This window comes from Lygodium microphyllum, chromosome 25 (genome assembly GCF_053477565.2).
Source record: "Lygodium microphyllum isolate KBCC chromosome 25, Lygodium_microphyllum_v1.1.10, whole genome shotgun sequence".
Taxonomy (NCBI): Eukaryota; Viridiplantae; Streptophyta; class Polypodiopsida; order Schizaeales; family Lygodiaceae; genus Lygodium; species Lygodium microphyllum.
Genome location: NC_141159.1, coordinates 99026332 through 99048761, shown reverse-complemented (window position 1 = coordinate 99048761; position 22430 = coordinate 99026332). Strand labels below are relative to the sequence as shown.

Below are 22430 nucleotides of genomic sequence, written 5' to 3'. Positions count from 1 at the left end.
ACGCAGAAACATCAGGTCCGAAGCGGATTCACACTGCACTTGGTTCAAGGAGAATGGAAAACGAGAGAGATGCAAAGCTCAACCTCTCTGCCATAAGGCATAGTCCCATTCTGTTCCCCTAAAACAGCATAAATCGGGATCAATTGTAACTCTAGGTCAACGCTTTTGTTGTGCATGTTCTTGATGATCTTCTAGCTATCCATCATGATTTGAGAAAAGTCCCCGGCAAACCGGGACCACCCGTCCGTAGGATGGACCTATAGCCCATCCTCCGCACTTTCCTCAGGTTGTTTTAGTTATTTAATTACCTAGCACATTTAGTTGGACATGTAACAAATAGCTTCTTTAATTAGCCCGTTAGGCACTGGTTCTTTTACATAATCATATCACTTGACATAGAAAAACAATGTCAAACAAGTTCCTTATTAACAGGTTACCATATTTATCTTTGAAATACAAAAAAAGTCCAGCCCGTAGGCTTATCCCCAATCCGCCCAAAGGCTATCCAGCAATCCACAGGGATCACTAATCCAAGTTTTCGCCTGTAGACTAGTATGCGGGCCTCGAGATCCAATCCCGAGTTACGTTAGCAACTTATGCAGGGCCCAAAAGGCGAGGGATTTACGGCCAGAGCCCCCCCTAGCACCCAAGCGTCCTCCTGATCCAAGTAGCGCTCAACGGAGAAACCTCTCGTGGCGGGTTCGGTCCACTTTCCCGGCGCGGTTAACAACCCCCTTGGTTAGGGTCAGGCAGGCAGTCGGGGGTAACTGAAGCTGCCTCTCCCTTCAGGCCTTCAACCTGAAGTATTAGATATCCATTTATCTATTAATTCATTTATCAAACAAAGCCAAACAGTGTAACAAGCACAAACATATCCATTGGTCGTTTTTGTTGGCAAACTACTAAGGAATGAATCCTTCCTTTCGAATGCGTCCCGCACTCGATCCGGGATGACTACAACTTGGCAAGATCCCCTATATCCTGGGTTAGGGCGTACCCTATTAACCCAACTTGGTCAATCCCTTAAGTTCATATGTTATACCAATTTATTGGTTTGTCCTTTGCTCCAAGTAATTATCTTTACTTAAGAAAGATACTAAATTAGGATGATTATTCATCCTCTTGCAAGATAACTTGCGTAAGGACATGCCAACCTCATTGCGAGAATTGGCCATTCCCTTGTGATCCAATCACAAGCTCATATGACTCCGCACTTGTTGCACAAGTGTTGCTTAGAACTATGAGACTATTCTACTCATCGAATGGAGTCGCAAAACAATCTGTTCCTAATTACATTAGGCTGACGTCGTTAGTCCTAGGGTTCCAAGTTCCATCTTGTAAGATTCTTAGGGACAAATCCTAGTTCACTTTCCAAATATGTTTCATTGTCCCTACATTTCGGTGAAAGTGGGCAAGTATTTAGGGTATAGGAGTTTCAGTTTTAGCAATACGTAACGATTAGGTTACGTGTTAATTCCTAGTGAATTTCTTGGAATTTAACTCATTCTAAACAAGTACTCCAGGGTTTAGGTGTTTAGGCTTGTGCCAATTTGTTTAACTCTTGAAGATAGTTACGTTAACATTTCATAAACGCATGACTCGTTGTCTACGCGTAAATTGATTTTTCAACCTTAACTTATCGATTAAGGTCGGGCATAGGTTAGGTTAATTCAACTAATCTTCACATAACTTGCGAACAAAATTTATGCTAAACAAGCAACCTCTTACTTGATAATCTATGCAGTTGACAAACGATAATTGCCTAGAGTTATGCATCGTAAGAATCATTTCATGCCTCGCACTTTCCTAAGGATTCCTAGCAATTTCCATGATGATTTATTGCGAAGAGGATATGGGTTAATAATGCGATATGCAGTTTATACTTCCATGCTTAAACGAAGTATACTATTTTAATGGACATTAATCTAATTTTAATTCATTGCAATGCATAAAGCTATTTGCTAGAAATGCATTTATGCTTCCTTTATTTTGCTTGTTTTATTGAAAATATTAATGACTAAATTCTTCCGTCGTGAGCATTTAGGACAAAAATGTATCCTATTTCCAACAATTATCCTTGCATGATTGAATTACAACAATACCAAATAAAAATTAGGAAGGAAAACCTGGGCTTGGGGTGAGATGTCCACGTGGATGCTAGGAGATGATCCTCCTGCAGTTGCGCCTTGGGTTTTCTTAGGAGGCATCGCGAATGCGGCCTATCAGACTTGGATGCAGATTTATGACTTGGCGGTCTCCTTTCCATGCGTAGCTCCCCTTTATGACAGCTTGCACCGTCTTTCGGAAATGGTTTCTAGAAGGTTTCCTCCTATGAACTTGAGTGTGGATTTCCTACAGGAAGGATCTTTAAAACCCCGATTTAAAAAGTGGGCAAAAAGCCTTGATCTCAATGGGGTAACGGGCTTTTAAACCCCACTTGAGAGGGCAATATGAGGGTTCACGGAAAAGGGCTTTGGATCCTAGGACTAGGTGGAAAAGAAAGGGGGGAAAAGGGTGTGTAAGACCTTCAAGAGGTTATTTTGTGTGAGAAGGGGAAAGGAAGGCCCCCCTTGGAAGCTTCTAAGCTTCCAGAAGCTTATCGCCATGTGGGGGGGGGGGAAGACGTCGAATCGTGGCGACTGGCGCAGGTTTCAGGCGGCGATGATCAAGCGAACTGGTAGGAGGACAGAGGCTGAACGGCAGCGGCTGACTAGCGTGGCAGCTCACAGCTCCCCCAGGGCAGACTGGCAGCGACCTCCTTAGTACAGGCGATGATGGGGCAGCTCGGCAGCTCTTTCCCTTCAGGCAATTTTTGACAGCGTTGGCCGTAGGCTTCTATGGCAGTGTTTCCTTCTCTCAAGCTCTATAGCAGCGGCCTCACAATCATGATGGCATCCCCTCCTGTCCCTTCAGCCTGCGCCCCCTCGTCTTAAATAGGGGAGGAGATAGGATCCTCCCTCCCCCCCACGCGTCAAGGCACATGAATCCCCCTTGCTTCAAGCTCCAGCAAGGAGCTTAGTGTCCTATGCTTCCCTCCCTCTCCCCCAGCTCGACAGTCGGCTGGGGGAAGGAGGGAATTAAAAAATTTACCTTTATCTAATTAAAAGAAATTATCCCTATGACTTATCCTACCCTTAAGAGGGGTTTCGTATGCGAATTGCATATTTATCCTTTCGGAGTTGTTACATAAAGACTAGTTCATATTACATTTGCATACAAAGAAGGCACCACTGTTTTATACACTCAAATAAATGTTTCAACAAAGATAACTAGTAACAGATTTCTCTTAATCTTTGGCATATACAATACATTTAAAAGCTTTTTTACTTCACCAATTGTAGCAACAAAGAAAATAGTGCATGTGCCTCAAAGGTATTCTGCATTATTTCTAGCTATCATATTGAGGGTTCTTACAAAGACTTACATAAAAAATTTGTATAAACCTTGCTTATTAGTCATGGAATGGGACGTGCAACTATCCACTATCCATGAGTTGGTGGTAGATACTTCTTGCACCAAGGAACATATTTCCTCAATGGTTGCCATGAATAACTCTAGCTTTGCTTCAACCGTATTGGCTAACTCCTTCCCTTTACTTTTTAAAATACCATTCTTTTCATCTATTTTCTTGATACGATATGAATAGTGATTTCACAATCAATATTCCTAGTAATTGCACATCCTTTCCCATTATAGTAGAAGCACTCTCCTTGAAACTTTTTCTTACCACCCTCTTTTTTTTATCACCATCAATTCTGATGTAGGAACCACTTTTTCCTTTTGCATTAGCAAAGAATGCAACATCTCGACTGTTGCTTCCTTGTTGAGCTTTAAACCAAAACTCCTCCTCCATTAGTAGTACCCTAACTATCATGGCTTGCGGTATCATCCAAGTGTTAAGTATAGTTTCGAATCCATCAAACTTTGGTGGAAAATCCACTGACATCTCCAAGCTAGCTCCTCACTAGTCTTTTGTATCCCAACACTAGCCATTTGACCATAACGATTATTGATCCGAATGGTGAATGCTTCTATCATCTCTCCTTCCGCAAACTTCTCTAGTACTAGCAGAGTCTCCAAGTTTTAGATCCTTTTTTGATTTTGTATTCAGTATTAACTCTTCAATATGTTCCAAGTCTCTCTAATGTCTTGGTTGTATGTTGGAATCAAGGTCAAAACACTATTAAAATAGCTTATAATTAAGGCGGACAATACATTTTTGTTTCTTTGTTTCCAAGTCCTATGTGAACGTCTACATTTGGAAGAATCGTAACACTTGAATTTGATGTATTAGGGATGGATTGTGATTTTGGGTCTACTCCATTATCATTTCTAGAAGCTCATAAGAATCAAGACTAGTCATAATTTTAAACTTTCATGAATTGTAACTTGTACCATTTAACTCACCATCATTGAAGGTTGATGGATGAATCCTTAGTGTGTGAATTGTTTGCATAGCAACACCACTATCTAATGCTCCATAACCACTTCCAAATGCTAATATCGCTCCTTGTTGCTATTGAAGCCCTTTCCTCTTGCATACTCTTCACTCCCTAGACTCCCTAAGATCTAATAACATGTAAAAATTGCACGATGCAACATATAATATATGAGCAAAGAATAGAGAGTACATAGCAAATAAGAGAAGAATAGAAACTTCTTTAATTCCAAACATATTAATACAAAGATGGCTCTATCTATCCATGTGCTTCTACTGTGAAGCGTAGATGATTATCTAGAAAAATGATAGATGAAGAGGTTAAGGGTAGTTGTTGGCAGAACTATGACTAGGTGAAAGATAGATTGTGTATGGATTTGGAGGGATCTCCTTTTTATAGCCTAGGAAGGTGGACTAGTCAGCCTGTCTAACGATATTCTGGACCTTTCCTAGTTGACCAAGGAATATTCCAAGAAATATTTCTTTTACCATCAAGCCAAGGATACTGACCCCCAATACCCATTAAGGAGGATCCTTTGGCAATCCTTGAGCCCCAAAATAGGGGTGCTCCCATCCCCCAACTCAATACGATATGCCTCAAGTTGCTACCAACTTAACTACTTCTCTAATCACTAAACCACAAATATCATATTTTTGTTATCCAACCACATAGATCTCGTTTGACATACAAGTGAGAATCCACCAAGCTCACACATTGCTTCTCCTCATAATGGGAACCTTATGACTTGGAGCACCATGGATCATTGGTAGCACCTTACAAGGGTGGGGCACTAAGTATATCTAATAAGATGATGGCCATGGCTACTTTATAGCTAGAGCACCCTTGTCTAATATAGTCTAAGATTTATGAGAGGCTCATTGGTGGTTTCACAATCCAACTATGGCTTCTCGAGCAACAACCTCGCCTTTTTCTCATTTGCACTTCACTGCTCCAACATTAAAAAAATAAGATAAAGAAGAAAAATGAGAAAAAGAGAATAGAGAAAGCTGCTTCCAATCAATCGCTCACTCTCTTAACTCTTTTCCTCACATTCCTTCTCACTCAACCATCTAACATTTAAGCTATGGACGTAGGAGGGGAAGAAAATATGGAAGTACATATGGAACTACATAATATTATTGGTCTATTTTCAATTCCAAAAGATCGTTATTTAGTCTCTACTTTGGTACATTATAACCCTATTTCAAAATTATAAACAAGATTTTACCTAATGTAAATTTAGAAACCAAACTATTAATACTTTGCCAATACTTTATCCACTTCTACTAATCTCCATTCATCCAAGCCATTTTGGAGGTTTTCAATAATTTGATACAATGGTAAATTTGTATAAACTCATTTCTGATTCTGTAATTTACATGAGTGCAGGACTGTATTCATTACATAGATAACTTACTAGTCATAATTCCTATGAGACACGCTATAGTTTCTTTGATTGAAGAAATTCATAGAAATCTTATGTTCAACATACAATTGTAGCCTCACACTTGGTAGGTTTTCACATCGCTCAAGCATAAGCAATTCCATTGTGATGACCTCTTGTTTTGGTTGCATTGCTGCAATCAAAGAAACCATCAAAACATCAAGGATAGTGTTTTGTTGTGGTGGAGTACTATGAACTTAGTGACGTTTGCTTTGTGAGCTCCGGCTATTTGCTACTATCCATTTTGTTCCATTCGTTGATGTCCTTCGTCTCATTGCTGCTCCTTGTTGTGAACATGCATTGTTCGTTGCCTATGGACATGAATTGTTCATTGTTGTCTTTCTGTTTTGCCTTTAGTACAATCAAATACAAAGGTTAGTAATATTATGTTAATAGTTAATAAGTACTTTAGTCAACATTAATTAACTAATTAATAATTTTAATTAATTAATTAGGTTAACTTAGCTATTGTTAATTAATTATATATTATTATTATTTAGTATTTCTCAATTAATTATGCATTACTTTAGCTCTTAGTAGTTAATTGATTAGTAAAAGTAAAATTGCATGTGTTACTTTACTAATTATTGTTATGTCTGATTGATTAGTTATTAGGGAGGCTATGAAGTTTGGTTACACATTATTGTATTATTTTACTTCTTAATAGTTAATTAGGTATCTAAACCAATCAGATAATTAACAATAGCGATTGATTACTTTTTAGTTCATTAGTGTTACTAGGTACTAGGTAAACTAATTCTAGTATAGTACAAATAACGTAGCTGGTACAGTCTTATAGTATAATATTAGTTTGTTATGTTGTGCCCATTGTCTCCTTGTCTCTTGTTATCCTTGGTGTCGTCGTGTCGTGTTGGAGAGAGAGAGAGAGAGAGAGAGAGAGCGCGCGCGCGCGCGTGTGTGTGTGTGTGTGTGTGTGTGTGTGTGTGTGTGTGTGTGTGAACTACTAATTAATCAATTAGTGTTATGAGGTATTATGTAGAGAGATTACTCAATTGTGGTTAGTGATTAAATTCAAATAACATAGCTAATAAATAGTTAGTGATAGCTAGTATTATAAGTAATTAAGTAATTAGTTTATTAGTAATGGCTAGTGTTGTATTTAATTAATTGATTAGTTAGAGAGAGAATGTGTAGTTACTATATATTATAGTTAATAACTAATAAGTCTTAATACAACACACTAGTTTATATTGTAGTTAATAACTAATAAGCCAATTGTAGTGTTCCAATCAAGAGACAAATAGAGAGACAATGTGTGTGTGTGTGTGTGTGTGTGGTTAAACATAAAACTAAAAATTGTTCCACTTGGAATTAATACGGGTTCCTCATCATCTCCGTGTCTCTTGCCATCCCGAGTACCTTGGTGTTGTGTTGGTTAGATAGTGTTACATGCAGACATATGTATGTATGTATGTAATACAAGTTCCTCATTGTCTCCATGTCTCTTGCCATCTTGGGTACCTTGGAGTATATTGTGTGTGTGTGTGTGTGTGTGTGTGTGTGTGTGTGTGTTATTACATATTAGATAAACCAATTATTGTATAATACAAATAATGTAGCTAATACAAGCTTTTCATATACTATTAATTTGTTTTATCGTGTCCACCATCTCCTTTCTCGTCATCCCTAATGCCATGGTGACACATGATGAGAGAAAGAGAGATTACTCAATTGTATTTAATAATTAAATTCAAATAACATGCTAGTGTTATAATTAATTTATTAATTGATTAGAGTATGTATAGTTACTATATATTATAATTAATAGTTAATAAGTCTTAATATACTACACTAGTCTATTGTAGTTATTAACTAATAAGTCAATTGTAGAATTAATATAGGTTCCTCATTCGTTTCTCTCTCATAGTTACAAGCTTGACTTCAGCAAAGGTAAATGCAATCTTCATATGTACAAAATCTTTTGGAAAGTTAAAAACTACCTTTTTTAATTCTTAATAATGAACAATAAAGAAAAGTAAATGAAAGTTCAGATCTTCTCAAAAGACAAATAACTATACATTTCTATATAAATTATAAAATAACAAAAAATATATATGCAAGCTTTTCAACATGCTTCTTGTATAGCATATTTATGTATTTTTTTGTTATGCTATTACAAGATTATAACCACCAAAAAAATATTTAAATGTGTGAGCCATATTTTAACCAGCCAACTTTTTTTTGTTGATGGTATGTTTTACTAGGTACTCTTCATCAACACAAAATCTCAAGCTATAAGACAACATTCTAGCCAAATCTTATTACCTTCAAAAACTTGCAACTAAACTCCATCAAAACATTCCAAAAAATCATGTAGTTTCTTCATACAAATTATGTAAAATCATACTTCATTATACAATGATTCTGTTGTCTTGAATAAGCATACATTATTACCAATACAACAAAAAACATCAATGCACTCCATACAAATGCCAAATCACATGGCCTCATTAAGCTCTTCTAAGAAGAGGAAAACTAAAGCTTTGAGAAAACTATCACTATAACTATACCATAAGTTGGTGCAAATTGGAATTAACTTGGGGTATCAAATGTGCAAGGGTCCTTTGTATACTGACATTATGCACAGTTTGCAGAGTAATCAGCGATGAAGAATTAGAGCACCCTCTCACAAACGAGTCATAGATACAAAACAAATGCAAGTTTCAATAGCTCTATCGAGTTTTCAATAGCTCTCTCTATTGAGTACAATCCTCACCCTTGCATACCAAGAGCACAAGGTCAACAAGATAATAACAAAATACTACCAAAAACAAACACTTGAATTTATTTATTTATTTTTTTTTAACAATGCCACCACCTAAAACTGGCTGCACCTGTCAACCTAATGCCTGGGAGAATGCTTACTACATAGCATAAGCAAATAAGCAATCACAACGGCAGTATGCCTGAAACAGATTAATCTAAGAATACTAAGATTTACCAAAATAAACAAAACACGGCTTCTGCCGCATAAAGTATTCCATTCGGTTAAGCTGCCTTTGAGTCCAAATAGGAACAAGAGATGTGTGCATCCAGATGCCTCGTATGTAAGATATGACGGTACGGCAAAAGGACAAAAACTTACGCGGTGCACATTGAGTCTCGTGAACAGTTACACTGAGGATCAATTAAATCTTCCACTAGTCATTATGCAAAAGAGTAACATGCCGCTTAAACAATATAACGAACTCCTGGCACCCCCATCGATCCGGCCCACCGTTAAACCATAGTTCATTACAACCCCTAAGGTGATGGGCGCGCAGAGTTATCTACCAACGAAGAGTTGAGAACAGTAATGCACGATGCAGTTGTTAGAAAATCGCATGAACGTCACGACATAAGATTCAAGGCTAGTATTAACTTACTTAACTCATGATTGAAGCCGTTTGTACAATTGCTGTCGTGGTGACCTGCACATTATACCATGAGAGACCAATACGACTGACCTGCACCTACCTCCGGACATGAGGTTGAGAGACGATAATATTTCAATGCTTGAAAAGATAGAACGTGCCACGTCTGTTCAAGCTAAATTCTATAACCTACTTTGTGCTGCTTGAATGAGCAGCTAACCGACTAAAGCCGCTCCTGATACCGTTCACATATTTTCTACGACTTAGCCATTCCAGCACTACAATCCAGAGAGGCATTTGAGCTCTTAATTATAAGGTGAACAATTTAGTAAAACTCAAAAAAAAATTAGTGTACAATGCATAATTCCTCCAGCGGTAATCTACCGAAATTACACAGACAGGAATTAACCTAGTGAGGCTTCGCTGCAAAGATTCAATCTAAACATAATTGGGTCCAAGCTTGTAGTGGAGCTCACTCTCACTGAGGGCAAGTCAATCTTCTCTGAATGGATAGAGAATATTGAGAGATCTTTCAAATGCATAAAGCTGCTTGCAAGCCTCAATTTGCAACGCATGTGGCACGCAGCACAGCAAGAGCTGTGCGAGGAGGAAGCTGCTTCCAACAGAACTGTTCCCACTCTTCCTGCTGAGACTGAATGTGGTTGTGCAAATCAATAGAATCACCATCATCACTGCCTCCAGTAGGGGACTGTTGATACGCCTCTCTGATATCCATTACCAACTGGCGGGCAGCTTCCCGAGCCTCTGGAAGCTGATCATTTAACTGCGATGCTCCCATTAAAATCAATGTTTCCAGACCAAAATCCTTGATCCCTTGAACACCCTGACAAAACATGGGCAAGAAGTGACACATTGAACCATTAGATCCTGAAGAACACTTCAGATATGAGAACCATGTCTTAATAACGCAAGCCCAAGAATTCAAACAATAATCTCAGCAAAAGAAATTGTTAAGGCAAGCAAGCAGTATGATAGTGACTTAAATGCCCAATTCAAGATATGAATCCAACTCTTCATGCCACAAGCTCCAGTATCCAGACAATAATAGAAGATCCTAAGCAAAAGAAATGCCTGACACAGGCAAGCAGCATAGTTACTTCAAGTACCTGTTCTCTCATCTGTGATTATGAAAAGCACTTAAGAATTCTGAGCTACATTGTTAAGGCAAGGTCTTGCCTTCCAAGGGAACTACTAAAAAGAAGGAATCAACAGTGAAAATGTCCATGGGACTGGAGAAAACTACAACAGATATACTATACAGCATCATAATAAACAGAATTAGCCACTATACTAGATTTACTAGACATTTGCACAGTCGTAGCACAGATAGCAACATAATGTATTATCGATTCGGGCAGAATGACAACTGCTAAATTAAGCAATAGAGGATAACATAAGACTCAACAAAGCCCAACACAAAGCTAGCAATAACATATAAGGGTGCATTGCCAATTAACGCCTCACCAGTTTAGAGACACTTCGGCGTACACACGTTGAAGCCTTGGCTCGCACTCGAGGATTGCGATGCCTGACATACGGCTGCAGTTTTTGCAACAACGGATTGGGTGAAATCCAAGTCGTCATTCCGACTAAAGCCTTCTCTGCCTCCTCACAGACAAAGCGCTTGTCTTGGGAAGCTTTCAAGAGAAGCTGCAGCAGCTGCAAATTACAAACATTGTTTATGCACGGCTTCAAGGGGGAACATCACCTAACCAAAATATGGTTGCTCTTACCAGAGGATCTAGCAATTCAAGCATCTGATCTTGATAGGCCTTGAAAAAGTCTGCGGAGGCCATAATCGCTGTTTTGCACAAAGCACTCCGTGGATTCTTCATGGCCTTTATCATCAAGGTTACGACTGAGTCTCTGCAGGACAATGCTACAACCAAATTAGCTTTTATTTGTGTAACAGAAATAGATAAATTGTCTAAACTGAAAGAACAGAGCAGAGTCGTACAGAATAGGTGATATAACGGATGCATGAAACGTAGCAATTTGACGAGATTGATTCAAGGCTTCGCATACACACAGCCATTCCTTCGAATCAAGACGTTCCAACAATGTCTGCATTCGAGAAATGCCATGTTAAAACAACAATATCTGCATTCAGAGTGTCATCGAAAACAACAGAAGAATAAGAACTGAAAGCGTGATTTGGAACAAGAACATACACTCACGAGCGTGCAAGCATCCTCCTCGAGAGGTTTCAAATCCTCTGATGATATGTACTCGGTGTCGGCAGAAATCGGCTCTGGTACACTGCTTGCAGTGTCCTTTGTCGCAGACAGTGGACATGGAATCTGAGAGTGCTGCTCCGAGCATGGATCCAGATGCGAGCAGGTGCGGATGCACTGACCATTGGATGAAACCTGCACCTTACATGGTTTCTGTTGCAGAGCTTCGGACATGGCGGTGGACCACAGCGGCCGGATCAAAAGATCTTGCGTGAGCGATAAAGTGGCTGTAATGAGAGGCGCTCGAATTAGGGTTGCAAAAGTAGTGATGAACTAGAGAATGCAGGTAGGAGAGCTTCACTAAATGCACAGACGAAGTCGTCAGCCATCAATCGATAAGACTTTCTCGCAAGATCTGCAAGTTTGCGAAGACAATGCAGGCTCCTGAGACCCGGAAAAAGGAGAAAAGCTGGAGCTTCTAAGCAAAGAAAAGGTAATGCAGAAAGGCAAGTGCAGAGAGAAAAGGGCCTTTGAAAATCACCGACTAGTCGTCGGCATAACCATTACGCAGGGATCTCAAAACTGCCATGTCTGCTGCAGGAAAATGGAAATGGAGTCGCAATGTCGCAACAGGTAGAAATCTCTCGGTAAAAGAGAAAGAAGAAAAGGAGAGGGAAAATGAGCTAGACCGCCACCGCGAAAAAAGGCGGGAAATAAGAAGGGCCAGAGTGCAGGATCTGAGGGATTCGAGAGGGAAGGGAGGGGACTGGCTATGGCGGCGAAGAAAACCCTAGGGCTGCAGGGAAAGTCGTGTGTGCGCGGGGTTAAAGATAGGCGATGGCGAGGGGAACAGGACGTCGGGAAGCAGGCGTGCGTCCGGTCTTTCCAAGGCGAGGGGGAAAGGCCGAGAGGAAGAAGACGAAAAACCAGGCCACAAAAGACGACGGCATGACAGCAGGAGCGAAGGGGGGAGGAAGAAGAAGAAGAAGGAAGGAAGCTATGGCGTCGATCTCTGCCTGTCGCAGTTGACAAGCTCATTTCCTGATTTTTTTCTTTCTTTTTCTCATTTTTTCTTTTTCGCTATTGGATCTGTCCCCCTGCCGCCCATTGCTGTAGTCCAGGTGGTACGCATCCGGACCCCACCGCGCCCTCTATAAAAGTTCCTCTCCACGTCACACTTGCCAGCCGGCCCAACAAACAACTTGTAATTGGCTTGGCCTTCGCAAGGCTCTTCCCTCTCGATCTCTCTCGGTCCTGAGTCCTAAGCAGTCCCACGTGTACACATGCTAAAAGTTCTTTCACACATGCATTTCGCGTTAATGTCGTCTGAAGTGAGCTGGAATATGTTAACCAACAACTTATGTGGATCACAAAAATCGTGAATAGACAAGCATAAGTCAAAATCATGGGGGCTCTTTCATCAGGTTTTACCCTTTAGAGTGGTTTTGGTTTTTGAGTTCACTTTGTGTGCTTGGTTTCTCTTTCCCCTTTTCACCTTTTTTCTTCTTTGGGTTGGGGCGGGGGCGGGGGCGGGGGCGGGGGTGAGGGTGAGGGTAACAATGTAATGTTGGCTTGGTAACTTTGAGAGTCATCCCACACAAGGTAACCTCTAACTAATAGGACCTTAAATCGTGGTACGTACCACACACCCCTCCATCTATCCAACTACACTTAGGAAGACTAGGCACCCCACAACAAAAGCCCACTTGCAACTAGATGCACAATCCATGATGGCATTCAATTGATGTTTGCAATGGTGAATTACCATTGCTTTTCCCTAAATGATGACTAGCGTTCAGCGCGCACGGAACGCTAGGCCACTTCATTACAACTTTGCTCAACAATCTATTTCTCATCTTTCTCTACTACTCTCTCTCTCTCTCCCCCCCCCCCCCCCCCCAAATTCATTCCCTAATTCTCTCTCTCTCTCTCTCTCTCTCTCTCTCTCTCTCTCTCTCTCTCTCTATATATATATATATATATATATATGTTTTTTCTTCTCTCCCTTAAATAATTCCTTTTTTCACTTGGTCTTCTATCACTTGTTGGGGTTAAAGCTTGCCTAGGCACCTACATTTACTTGTACTTACCACCTGCACACCTATACACATGTAGGTGGTGGTTACCCATTATTGTCACTTATATTTGTTCTATGACAATGGAATAAGGAAAGTCATGTTATACATTGTAAATGTTAGAGGTCCACATACCATCTTGCTCTATCTTGCTTGAACCTCCATAGCTCTTACTTCCATTCCTGCTCCACCTTTCAACTAGTATTAGAGTAGCATTTAAAGTTCATGGGAGCTCATACTTGGAGCGAGGAGCGTTAGTACTAAAGCTTTGTCCTCGTGAAGATTAAGGATTTGAACTTCTTCTTCGACATTGATGCTTGTTGTTTGCACATTGATAGAGTGAGGCTTGATTTAAGGTTACATTAGACCATTTAGGCATGATTTGGGCATCCATTATTAGTGGTTGGAAATTATGCAAAATAGCTTGGCTTTGGATACTCAAAGAGATTGAGCAATATTAAATCCTTTCAAGAGAAGAGAAATCATCATTCTTCCATTTTCTTCCTCTCAAATGTATGCACAGCATAGGAGAGAGTGAATTACCTTTCAAGAATTTAGTTTGGAGCCATCCTATCTATTTTTGAGTGGATTTAGAGCATGCTACAAAAGTTATGGATAGCTATGGCAACTTGATAGCACTTTAGTATTTTGGTTATAACTTTTGCATATCATACCAAATTGAGGTGTTATATAGCTCAAAATGAAAATTGTGATGAGAACTACATATGTGAGCAGTCACAAAGTTGATTCTAATTTGTTTTTAGTTCTCTATTTTACAAAGAATAGAACAATTCTAAATTGGACAACAAGCATTCGTAGTTAACATCTATGTATTAAATGCCTACATACTAATCAGGTATGCTACATAGGTATATTGATGCTTGGCATTATTGTTTGTACTTGTACATGCTTATGTTAAGCTCTACATCTTGGATTTGAGCTTGGTTGGTTGCATTTGGATATTGGCTATTTGTTTCAATGATTTCCACTTGGGGACTTAAAGACTTATTGAAGTTATATGCTCTCAAATATATATATGATGTATTTTAGACATGATGCTATGGGATCTATGTATTGAGCTTTCTTTACTACTTTCATACTCCAGATTTGCTACCAATGGGACTACTTAGTATTTTCTCAAAGCTTGATTCATTTGAGTCAGTGGGAGACTCTCTCATTCTTTATTGGTTTATGCATGTACTACCATTGTAAAGTTTTATGAATGTGGGGTGATTTGCCTTTGATTTGAGCACCTTGTACCACTTGTTATCAATGAGTTGTCAACGGTGGATATATGCAAGGCATGCATTTTGATATGCATTTATATACTTGATAGCTTGGATGCTTTGACAATCTTTGGTACTATGTGGTTTATTCTACACTGCTAGTTACATTGTTCATCCGAGTTGGTATTGGGATTTTCCTAGTAATGGGAGCTTATCCTTTTGCATGTTTTCTTATAGGCACATTGTGATCTACTACAATTTTATAGACAACTATGCTAAAAACTAGTTTTGAGTAATTCTTTTGAGAGTAGAAACTTATCAACATTGTAATGCTTCCTATTTGTGGATAGGAGTGCATTTGCTCAATCTTACACATATTGGATGCTTTTTGGCTTGGATTTGGGGCTCATTTGCTACTATTACAATAGCCCATATCCTCTTTTTTTCGTAGACATAATGGTAGGTGCTTCAAATGCTTCCAATGGCAATACTATCTTCATCATAGAAAAGTTGGATGGCAATAACTTCCAGTATTGGAAGACTCTGATTTGACAAGTATCGGTGCAAAAGAAGCAAGTAAATCCATTGAAGCTAGAGGAATAAAACCAAAACTTTATGATGTAGATCATTGGAAAGAGCCTGTTAAGCTATATAATATATCATCATTCTATTATTGTCAAAGATGGTACACTTCAATGCCATTGAGATTGAGGGTGGTGCTTTATGTATTGTGGAAAAAGATTGGTGATCTCTATGATAATCAAAGCCCTACAACACAGCTATATTAGCTTGAGAAACTCATGGAACTTTGTATAAAGGAAGGGACATCCATATCTTCTCACTTAAATGAGTTTCATTCCATTTTCAGTAAGTTTACTTCACATGACTTGAAGTTTGAGGAGAATGTTAAGTCTCTTTTCTTGCTTGTTACACAACCTACGTCTTGGGATACATTTTGCATTGTTATGAAAGCAAGCCCTCTTGAAGGTGGCTTTCAACTCAAGGATGTGGAGGGTGCTTTGCTTATAGAGGAAGTAAATAGAAAATTGTTGATGCAACCAATACTTCCCATGCTTTCAATGTGAAAGGCAAACAATGTGATAATGGGAATAATAATCATGATAGAGACTCACAGCCCAACAGGAGCAAGTCTAAGTCTCATGGGCAATCACATAGTAGGACCCATGATCCTAAGTTCTCTCTTACTTGTCATCATTATGGGTAGCAGAGTCACATAAGGCCATAGTGCCATAAGATGTGCAATGATAGATACAAAAAAGGCCAAGAGAAAGCACATGATAATGCCAAATCTTTTGATGATCATAACATTGTTCCTGAGTCTAGTGTTAAGATAGATAAATGCATTGGAATACAGCTCAAATGATTAATACTTCATGCTTCATCAGTTGATGCTAATTAATTGACTGATGCTCCTTCTTTTTACTCTCATTGTTGGCTTCTTGATTTGTGGGCTTCATTTCATGTTACCCCACATTGTCATTGGTTTTATACCTATTGTATTGTCACATGTTCGGTTACATTAGGAGATAATAGTATATTGGATATTATTGATATATGTGATTTGAGATTATAGTTTGGTATTGGTGCTTCATGATATGTGTCATGTCATGGCTTTGACTAAAAGCCTTATCTCCACCACTAGACAATTGGATGGTAATATGTACCATGTCTCTTTTGGTCATTTTACATGGAAGATTACTTGTGGTATTGTGGTAGTCTTGTTTTTGCTAGGGGTGCCAAGGTTGGCAATATGTATCCCTTATTTGTATCTAGCTCCATTAATCATGTTTTGGCCATGGCTGATCTTCCTCGTGCATCTCTTTGGCATCATTGTCTTAGGCATATGTCCCTCAAAGAAATGAAAGTACTCACTTGTTTATAGTATTTGTTGTCTCTTAACAAGCTCTTAACTACTCATGTTTTGACTCTTGTGATCATTATTTATATGGCAGACAGATATGTAACTCTCATAACAAGTCTAGCTCTATGTATGTGGGTGAGCCTTTGGCTCTTGTTCATTCAAAATTTTGTGGTCCCATGCTCTATCAGTCATTAGCTAGTGCTAAGTACTTTGTGACATTGTTGGAGCATGTAAGGATGAAGGTCTACCACATAGGTACAAGACAGAAGTATATAGGGAGATTCAAGGATTGAATGAGAAGAAAGAGAAGTGATTTAGAAGAAAGAAAGAATCAGATGAGAAAAATAGAGATGAATCCCAATCATTCCATTTCATATGTTTAGCAAAGCAAACATCCTACAATACATTTGATACATCTCATAGAATTACCATGACAAGAGCATACTTTGGGACGATAGCCCAATACATGTGAGACTATAGCTCAGAATCCACATTGATAAATACCAAATCTCTGTTGAACATAACCCATATACAATTGGAAACCCCTCATAAGCTCATACAAATATCATTCTAACAGTGGTAGATGAAGGCATACATCCACCATAATCAAGACATACACCTGGTATTGTAGGTAGTCCTATCAAAAATCCTGTAGAAACCTTCAAATGTACTTTAGCCTTATTATTCCAATTTTTTACAACTAAAAATCTAAGCAAAACTCTACCTTTGTTGTCTATACTATGTCTACCAAAAGTACGGATCAAGAATTAAGGGATAGAACTTAGGAGAAGCCCTATTTGAGCATCAAAGCTCCATTTTCAGCTTCTTGCCATGCTCTCGACTATTATTCACAACCTAAAATAGTCCAATGAAGAGCATAAACCCATCAAAACTTCTCTTTGATGATCGAGGAAGGCTCCCCTCATGTTTAGGATTAAGAATCAAGTGAGAGATCACCTCAAAGACCTTGTAACATATAAAGATCTTCAAGGACAACTTGTTGCCTTGTCTTTCCCTATATTTCATTGTTCAAAAATAATCCCAATACTCTCCTCTCCAATGCATAAGCCTCTAGTCCACTTACTTTTTTTGGCTCTTTTCGCCACCTTGTCATTGTGTCCTCTTTAGTTTAGCATGCCATCACCTTCAGGTTTGTGGCCACATTGGGCAGCAATTGCCCAATTAGTCTTGTTGGCATCCTTAAATTTACATTGGATGGTCTTCTTGATCTCATGCTTCATTCTCCACCACATAGCCCACAAAACAAGTCACTTAATGACTACTACTTACTAATCAAAGCCACATAGTCATTAACTCTCAAGACTCCACTTGACTATCTCCTATTATTAGGACAATGAGCAAGGTGAAGAAGTTCATTGACCAAGAAGTCTATCACTTACTAGTTTGTTGGCAAAACATGAACTCTTCCACAAGTTAGGGCATACTCGATTTTTACACTCCATGTCAAAAATCCCATGACATCTATCCCCTTTGAACCTACATGTCCTCCAAAGGTGCCACATAGGTAGCCCACCAAAATCAAAAACACAAATACATGTCATTTATTTGTTGCAACTATAACCACTCCCACCCAAATCGTAAGACATCAAGAGCACAGACATCCCGCATGTATCCTTTAGCCTCCATCCCTAGCAATGATAGCTCTTATAATATTCTAATTCCTATAGATCTATCGAGCATCGCAAATTCATATGTCAACTCATCTTTAGTTGCATTTTCAATATCTACCACTTCCTCTTCCTCATCTTTGTCAATTTACTCATTGTTTACCAGGCTCACCTGTTGTTAACCCTAGTACAAAGAAAGTGAAAAAAAGTCAAAAGAAATCAAAAGGCATAGGAAAAGGAAAAAAAGGTGGCAATATGAGGAAAAAGGTAAAAAGCACAGTAGCAAGTTTAAAAGTCTAGGGTGAGTGTGCAAAAAGGAAGAGGCACATGTTAAATATAAAAGAGCACCCTAAATTTTATAAAAGAGCGCCCGGCTCCCTCTTGTGCAATTTTGTAAAGGTAGACATACATGGGTGAAGGAACAATGTAAATAGAAAGGGAATAGGAAAAGAGGTCCTAGGCTAAAATGACCGGTCATGTAAAAAGGGGATGGGCACCCGAGGAGGAGGTAGTGCATGTACAAAAGGAAAAAAGTGAATAAAGAAGCTCATTTTTATGCATGGCCAAAAATAGCTCTCCTCTTCTTCTTTTTCTTCTTCTTGCTTGTGCTTACGCTTGAGAGGAGTGTGAGTGTGAGGGTGAGGGACCTTGGTGGAGAAGCTCTCTATCTTCTCCTCTCTTCTTCTTCTCTTCTCTTGTCTTCTTTTGTTTTGCACGTGGCAATGGAGCTTGGAGCTTGGAGCTTGGAGCTTGGAGCTTGGAGCTTGAGGATCCCTTAAGCTTGTACCTTAGATCATGGAGCTAACAGAGAGCTCGCGGGAGGAGGCAACTCAAGCATTAATGTAAGCTCACTACACTCATAGGTGGGAGAGTGCGCATGGCTATGTGAGAGGTAGCCATTACACTTGGCTTGAAACACTTGAAACAATAAGTGGTCCGTGGGTCTTGGTAGTTGAGTGTGAGCTTCCACAGTTTGGTTTCATTGCCAGGGTGAACGGATTCAAGCTTTGAGTGCTTATGTGTTGCTTTGAATTGAGCATTCAAGTAGGGTTTGCCCCAAACCGATGCTTGAGATAGGTAGGAAGTGAGGGAGTTGGATGGCATTTGATCTCCTTTGCAAGTAAGTTTTTGGGCTTTAAGATTTGGGTGAGTAGGTTGGAGTAGCGTAAGTGTTTGCTTTGTGTTTTGGATGCATTAAGGTAGGAAGAAACAAGGAAAAGAAGGGAAACAAACAGTAGGGTTATTGCTGTAAAACATGGCAAAACAGAGAGAAAAATGGCTTAAATGCATTAAGAGAGAAAAGAGAGAGAAGGGGGAAGTAAAAGAGCAAGAGAGAAGGGGTTTAAGAGGCCAAGAAGAGGGAAAGAGAGCTCATTTTTGTGTATTCAGTTAAGAGAGAGCTTGAGAGAGAGAGAGAGAGAGAGAGAGAGAGAGAGAGAGAGAGAGAGAGAGAGAGAGAGGGTAGGAGCACAAATTTGCTTACCAATTCACATTCTCGCATCCCCAAACCCTGTAGGTATGCTCTAAGTATCACTTGATGCTTATTGATCATAGTCAGGACCCTAGTTGCAATGTTAGAGTAGGCACTTGGAGCATTAAAATCAATTTTTTGTCGTTCAAGACCTTTGCAGCTGCACTAAGAACACCATTTATGACCTCTACTAACTCGAATAGTCCAAGTCACAGTCCACTCAAATGACCACAAAACCATCCGAGTCTGAGACTTAGACTCAGACCTTGAACTTCACTCGGACTCGAACAAGTCAGCCTTAGATGACCATGCATTCGACCTCGAATAGTTGAGGCATCACACTCAGATGGGCACGTGACTTGGACTCGGATGTCTGAGCTTGCAACTCGAATTGTAATAACCCCCTTTTCCATGCCCCATAGGACCCCCACTAAATCATTAAAATTAATTATTATTATTTTACTCCCCCCTCACGACGCTGCCAACTAGCGAGAGGGAGGGGCAGTTGTAGACGATGTTGATGATGAAGACGTCGATGAAGATGAGGATGACAACGATGATGACGATGGGGAGGAGGGGCACATGTGTGCCACTTCCCCCCCCCCCCCCCCCCCCCCCCTTGCTATCTCTTTTCCCCCAGAAGTAGACTATATGGCGGTGGGCCCATCTGGCCACCTAGATGGAGGTGGAGCGTAGGGGCTCCATCATGCACCCCCCTCCCCTCCCCTCGCTATCTCTTTTCCCCCAGAAGTAGGCTGTATGGCGGTGGGCCCATCTGGCCACCTAGATGGAGGTGGAGCGTAGGGGCTCCATCATGCACCCCCCCCCCCAAATAACCCTCCTCCTCCCTATAAAACCTTAGCCCCCCCTCCTTAAAGGGAATTGGTACCACCACTTTCCCCTTGCCAAAAACTAAGAGAGAGAAAGAGAGAGAGAGGCTCAGAGTAAGGGAGAGAGAGAGACAGACAGACAAAGAGAGACACAGAGAGAGAGAGAAAGACAGAGAGAGAGGAGGAATCTTCCAAAAATCTTCCAAGTTCCCTCCCGAGAGAGGGGTTCCCATGCCCAAACTCTCGCAAGCCCAGACCCGTTCTCTTGCAAGGAGCCAGCTTCCCTAGTAGTCAGTGTGTGCATCTATGAAGAAGACCCAAGCTAAACAATGGCTTCAAAGCAAAGAAGCGAACGTTAATCCCACGTCAACTAATAGAGCTACGGGTCAAGGAATCGCAACACTTAGTAACTAGGTGCATTCAATAAATTTTACTCTTGTAGAAAACATTTGAGCCATAAACACAAATTGATTACATTACGTAGAAAAAATTTATTCATGATAGCAAACCACCAATTATGTTGCATTAAAAATCATGTTGGGGATTGTGTTTTTATTGCACTAAGGCATGATGTAGAATGAACAATTTGCATAATAGACTTCGCATTAGTGCCCACAAAAATTAGGGGTTTTTGTGTTGATTTTTGTTCTTGGAGCATTAAAATTTATGCACTAGCATTGGCATGCATGAGAGATAAAAGGAATTGATAGATGTTTGCACTTGAGTGCGTAGAAAAATGATATAGACTGTCACGAATTGGCATTTTACATCAAAGATATCATGAAGGAGACTTGCATCTAGGAAAGTTACGTCGTATGAAGGCAGGATCCTACATATCTTAGTTAGTAAATAAATATTCGCATTTATTTTTGCAAGAAATAAATGTATCCATGAAAAGTAGTAAATTGTTGCTTCACTGCATGAGCAAAAGAGATAAGTTCTTCTTCACTTGCATAAGTAGTGTATTCAATTTCCACTTCACTTGTAGAGAGGAAGAAATTGAAAGAGATAAAAGTGTTTTTCTTTTTTTCACAAAAAAGCATTTACACCCCATGATGGCAATGTGCATGAATTAGAATACTTGCATTCATTGAAGTATAAAAAAATGTATCTACAATAAAAAATACTTGAAAGACATACAAGCTTCGATCTGCTTGAGGTAATGATGTAGATGATTAGACTATTTAAAAATTTGTCCAAGTAAGAAGGTCAACTCACTTAGTTTATTCCCAAGGATTCCCGATCAATAGATAAACCTTAGAGCGATATTTGTGACCCAACCATCAAAATGATGGAAACAGTGTCTAAGGACTGACCCATAGGACTAATGAGTTCTCTTTCCACACTCCTTGGGTTGGCAAGAGCATAGTTGCCCACTAACATACGACCACTCATAGCAAACTAGGGTTGCTATCGTGGAAAAATAAAACCCCATGATGATAGTGGTGGTCATCCAAACCACGGTAGGGTTATTTTTATCGTACATGAGGTAGTTGATAATGATTTTCGCAAGGAAAATCAAAGAAGCAAGATAATGAGAATAGGAAGGACCCTAAATAGGGCCTAGAGTGATTTAGGACGACATAATTCGACTTACACGAAGACTCTAAATCCTAGAGGATTTGGGTAGGGTTTCGTAGGGATAATAATGGGGAGGGTAGCGTCTACTAAAGTCAAATTGAATTTCCTATTGCAAGGATAATCGAGGGATGAAGCATAGATTACTCATCCAGGAGTAAGATCACTCGTACCTAGAATACCTCTGTCACGTGAGAGATATGGATGATAACAGTGAGGATTCGATGTAAATGCATCATGACCAATCTCTCCAAGGCAAGAAAATTCTGATAGTTAAATGGTAAGTGT

The 22430-nt window shown here is 39.6% G+C and overlaps 1 protein-coding gene across 3 annotated transcripts; it reads right to left on the bottom strand.

Moving 5' to 3' along the window:
• Positions 1-9541: 9541 nt before the first annotated feature.
• LOC148014544 (uncharacterized) lies at positions 9542-12509 on the bottom strand. 3 transcript variants are annotated; one of them, XM_087666889.1, is made up of 6 exons: positions 11994-12506; positions 11450-11867; positions 11236-11342; positions 11012-11144; positions 10743-10937; positions 9542-10101 (listed from the first exon to the last, which is right to left on the bottom strand). In XM_087666889.1, the coding sequence occupies exons 2-6, from the start codon at positions 11684-11686 to the stop codon at positions 9817-9819; spliced, it is 957 nt and encodes a 318-aa protein (XP_087523015.1). In that variant the 5' UTR covers positions 11687-11867; positions 11994-12506; the 3' UTR covers positions 9542-9816. The 3 variants fall into 3 exon arrangements, with proteins under 3 accessions (XP_087523015.1, XP_087523016.1, XP_087523014.1); XM_087666890.1 differs by having other exon boundaries at positions 11456-12509; XM_087666888.1 differs by having other exon boundaries at positions 11450-12506.
• Between the last annotated feature and the right edge of the window lie 9921 nt (positions 12510-22430).

Excerpts from the sequence above, each read along its gene's own strand:
- LOC148014544 (XM_087666888.1), bottom strand. The coding sequence starts at position 11,686 with ATGTCCGAAGCTCTGCAACAGAAACCATGTAAGGTGCAGGTTTCATCC. Across the intron at positions 11,343-11,449 it reads ATGCTTGCACGCTCGTGAGT|ACATTGTTGGAACGTCTTGA; the intron begins GTATGTTCTTGT and ends TCTCGAATGCAG. Across the intron at positions 10,102-10,742 it reads GCCGAAGTGTCTCTAAACTG|GGTGTTCAAGGGATCAAGGA; the intron begins GTGAGGCGTTAA and ends ATGTTTTGTCAG.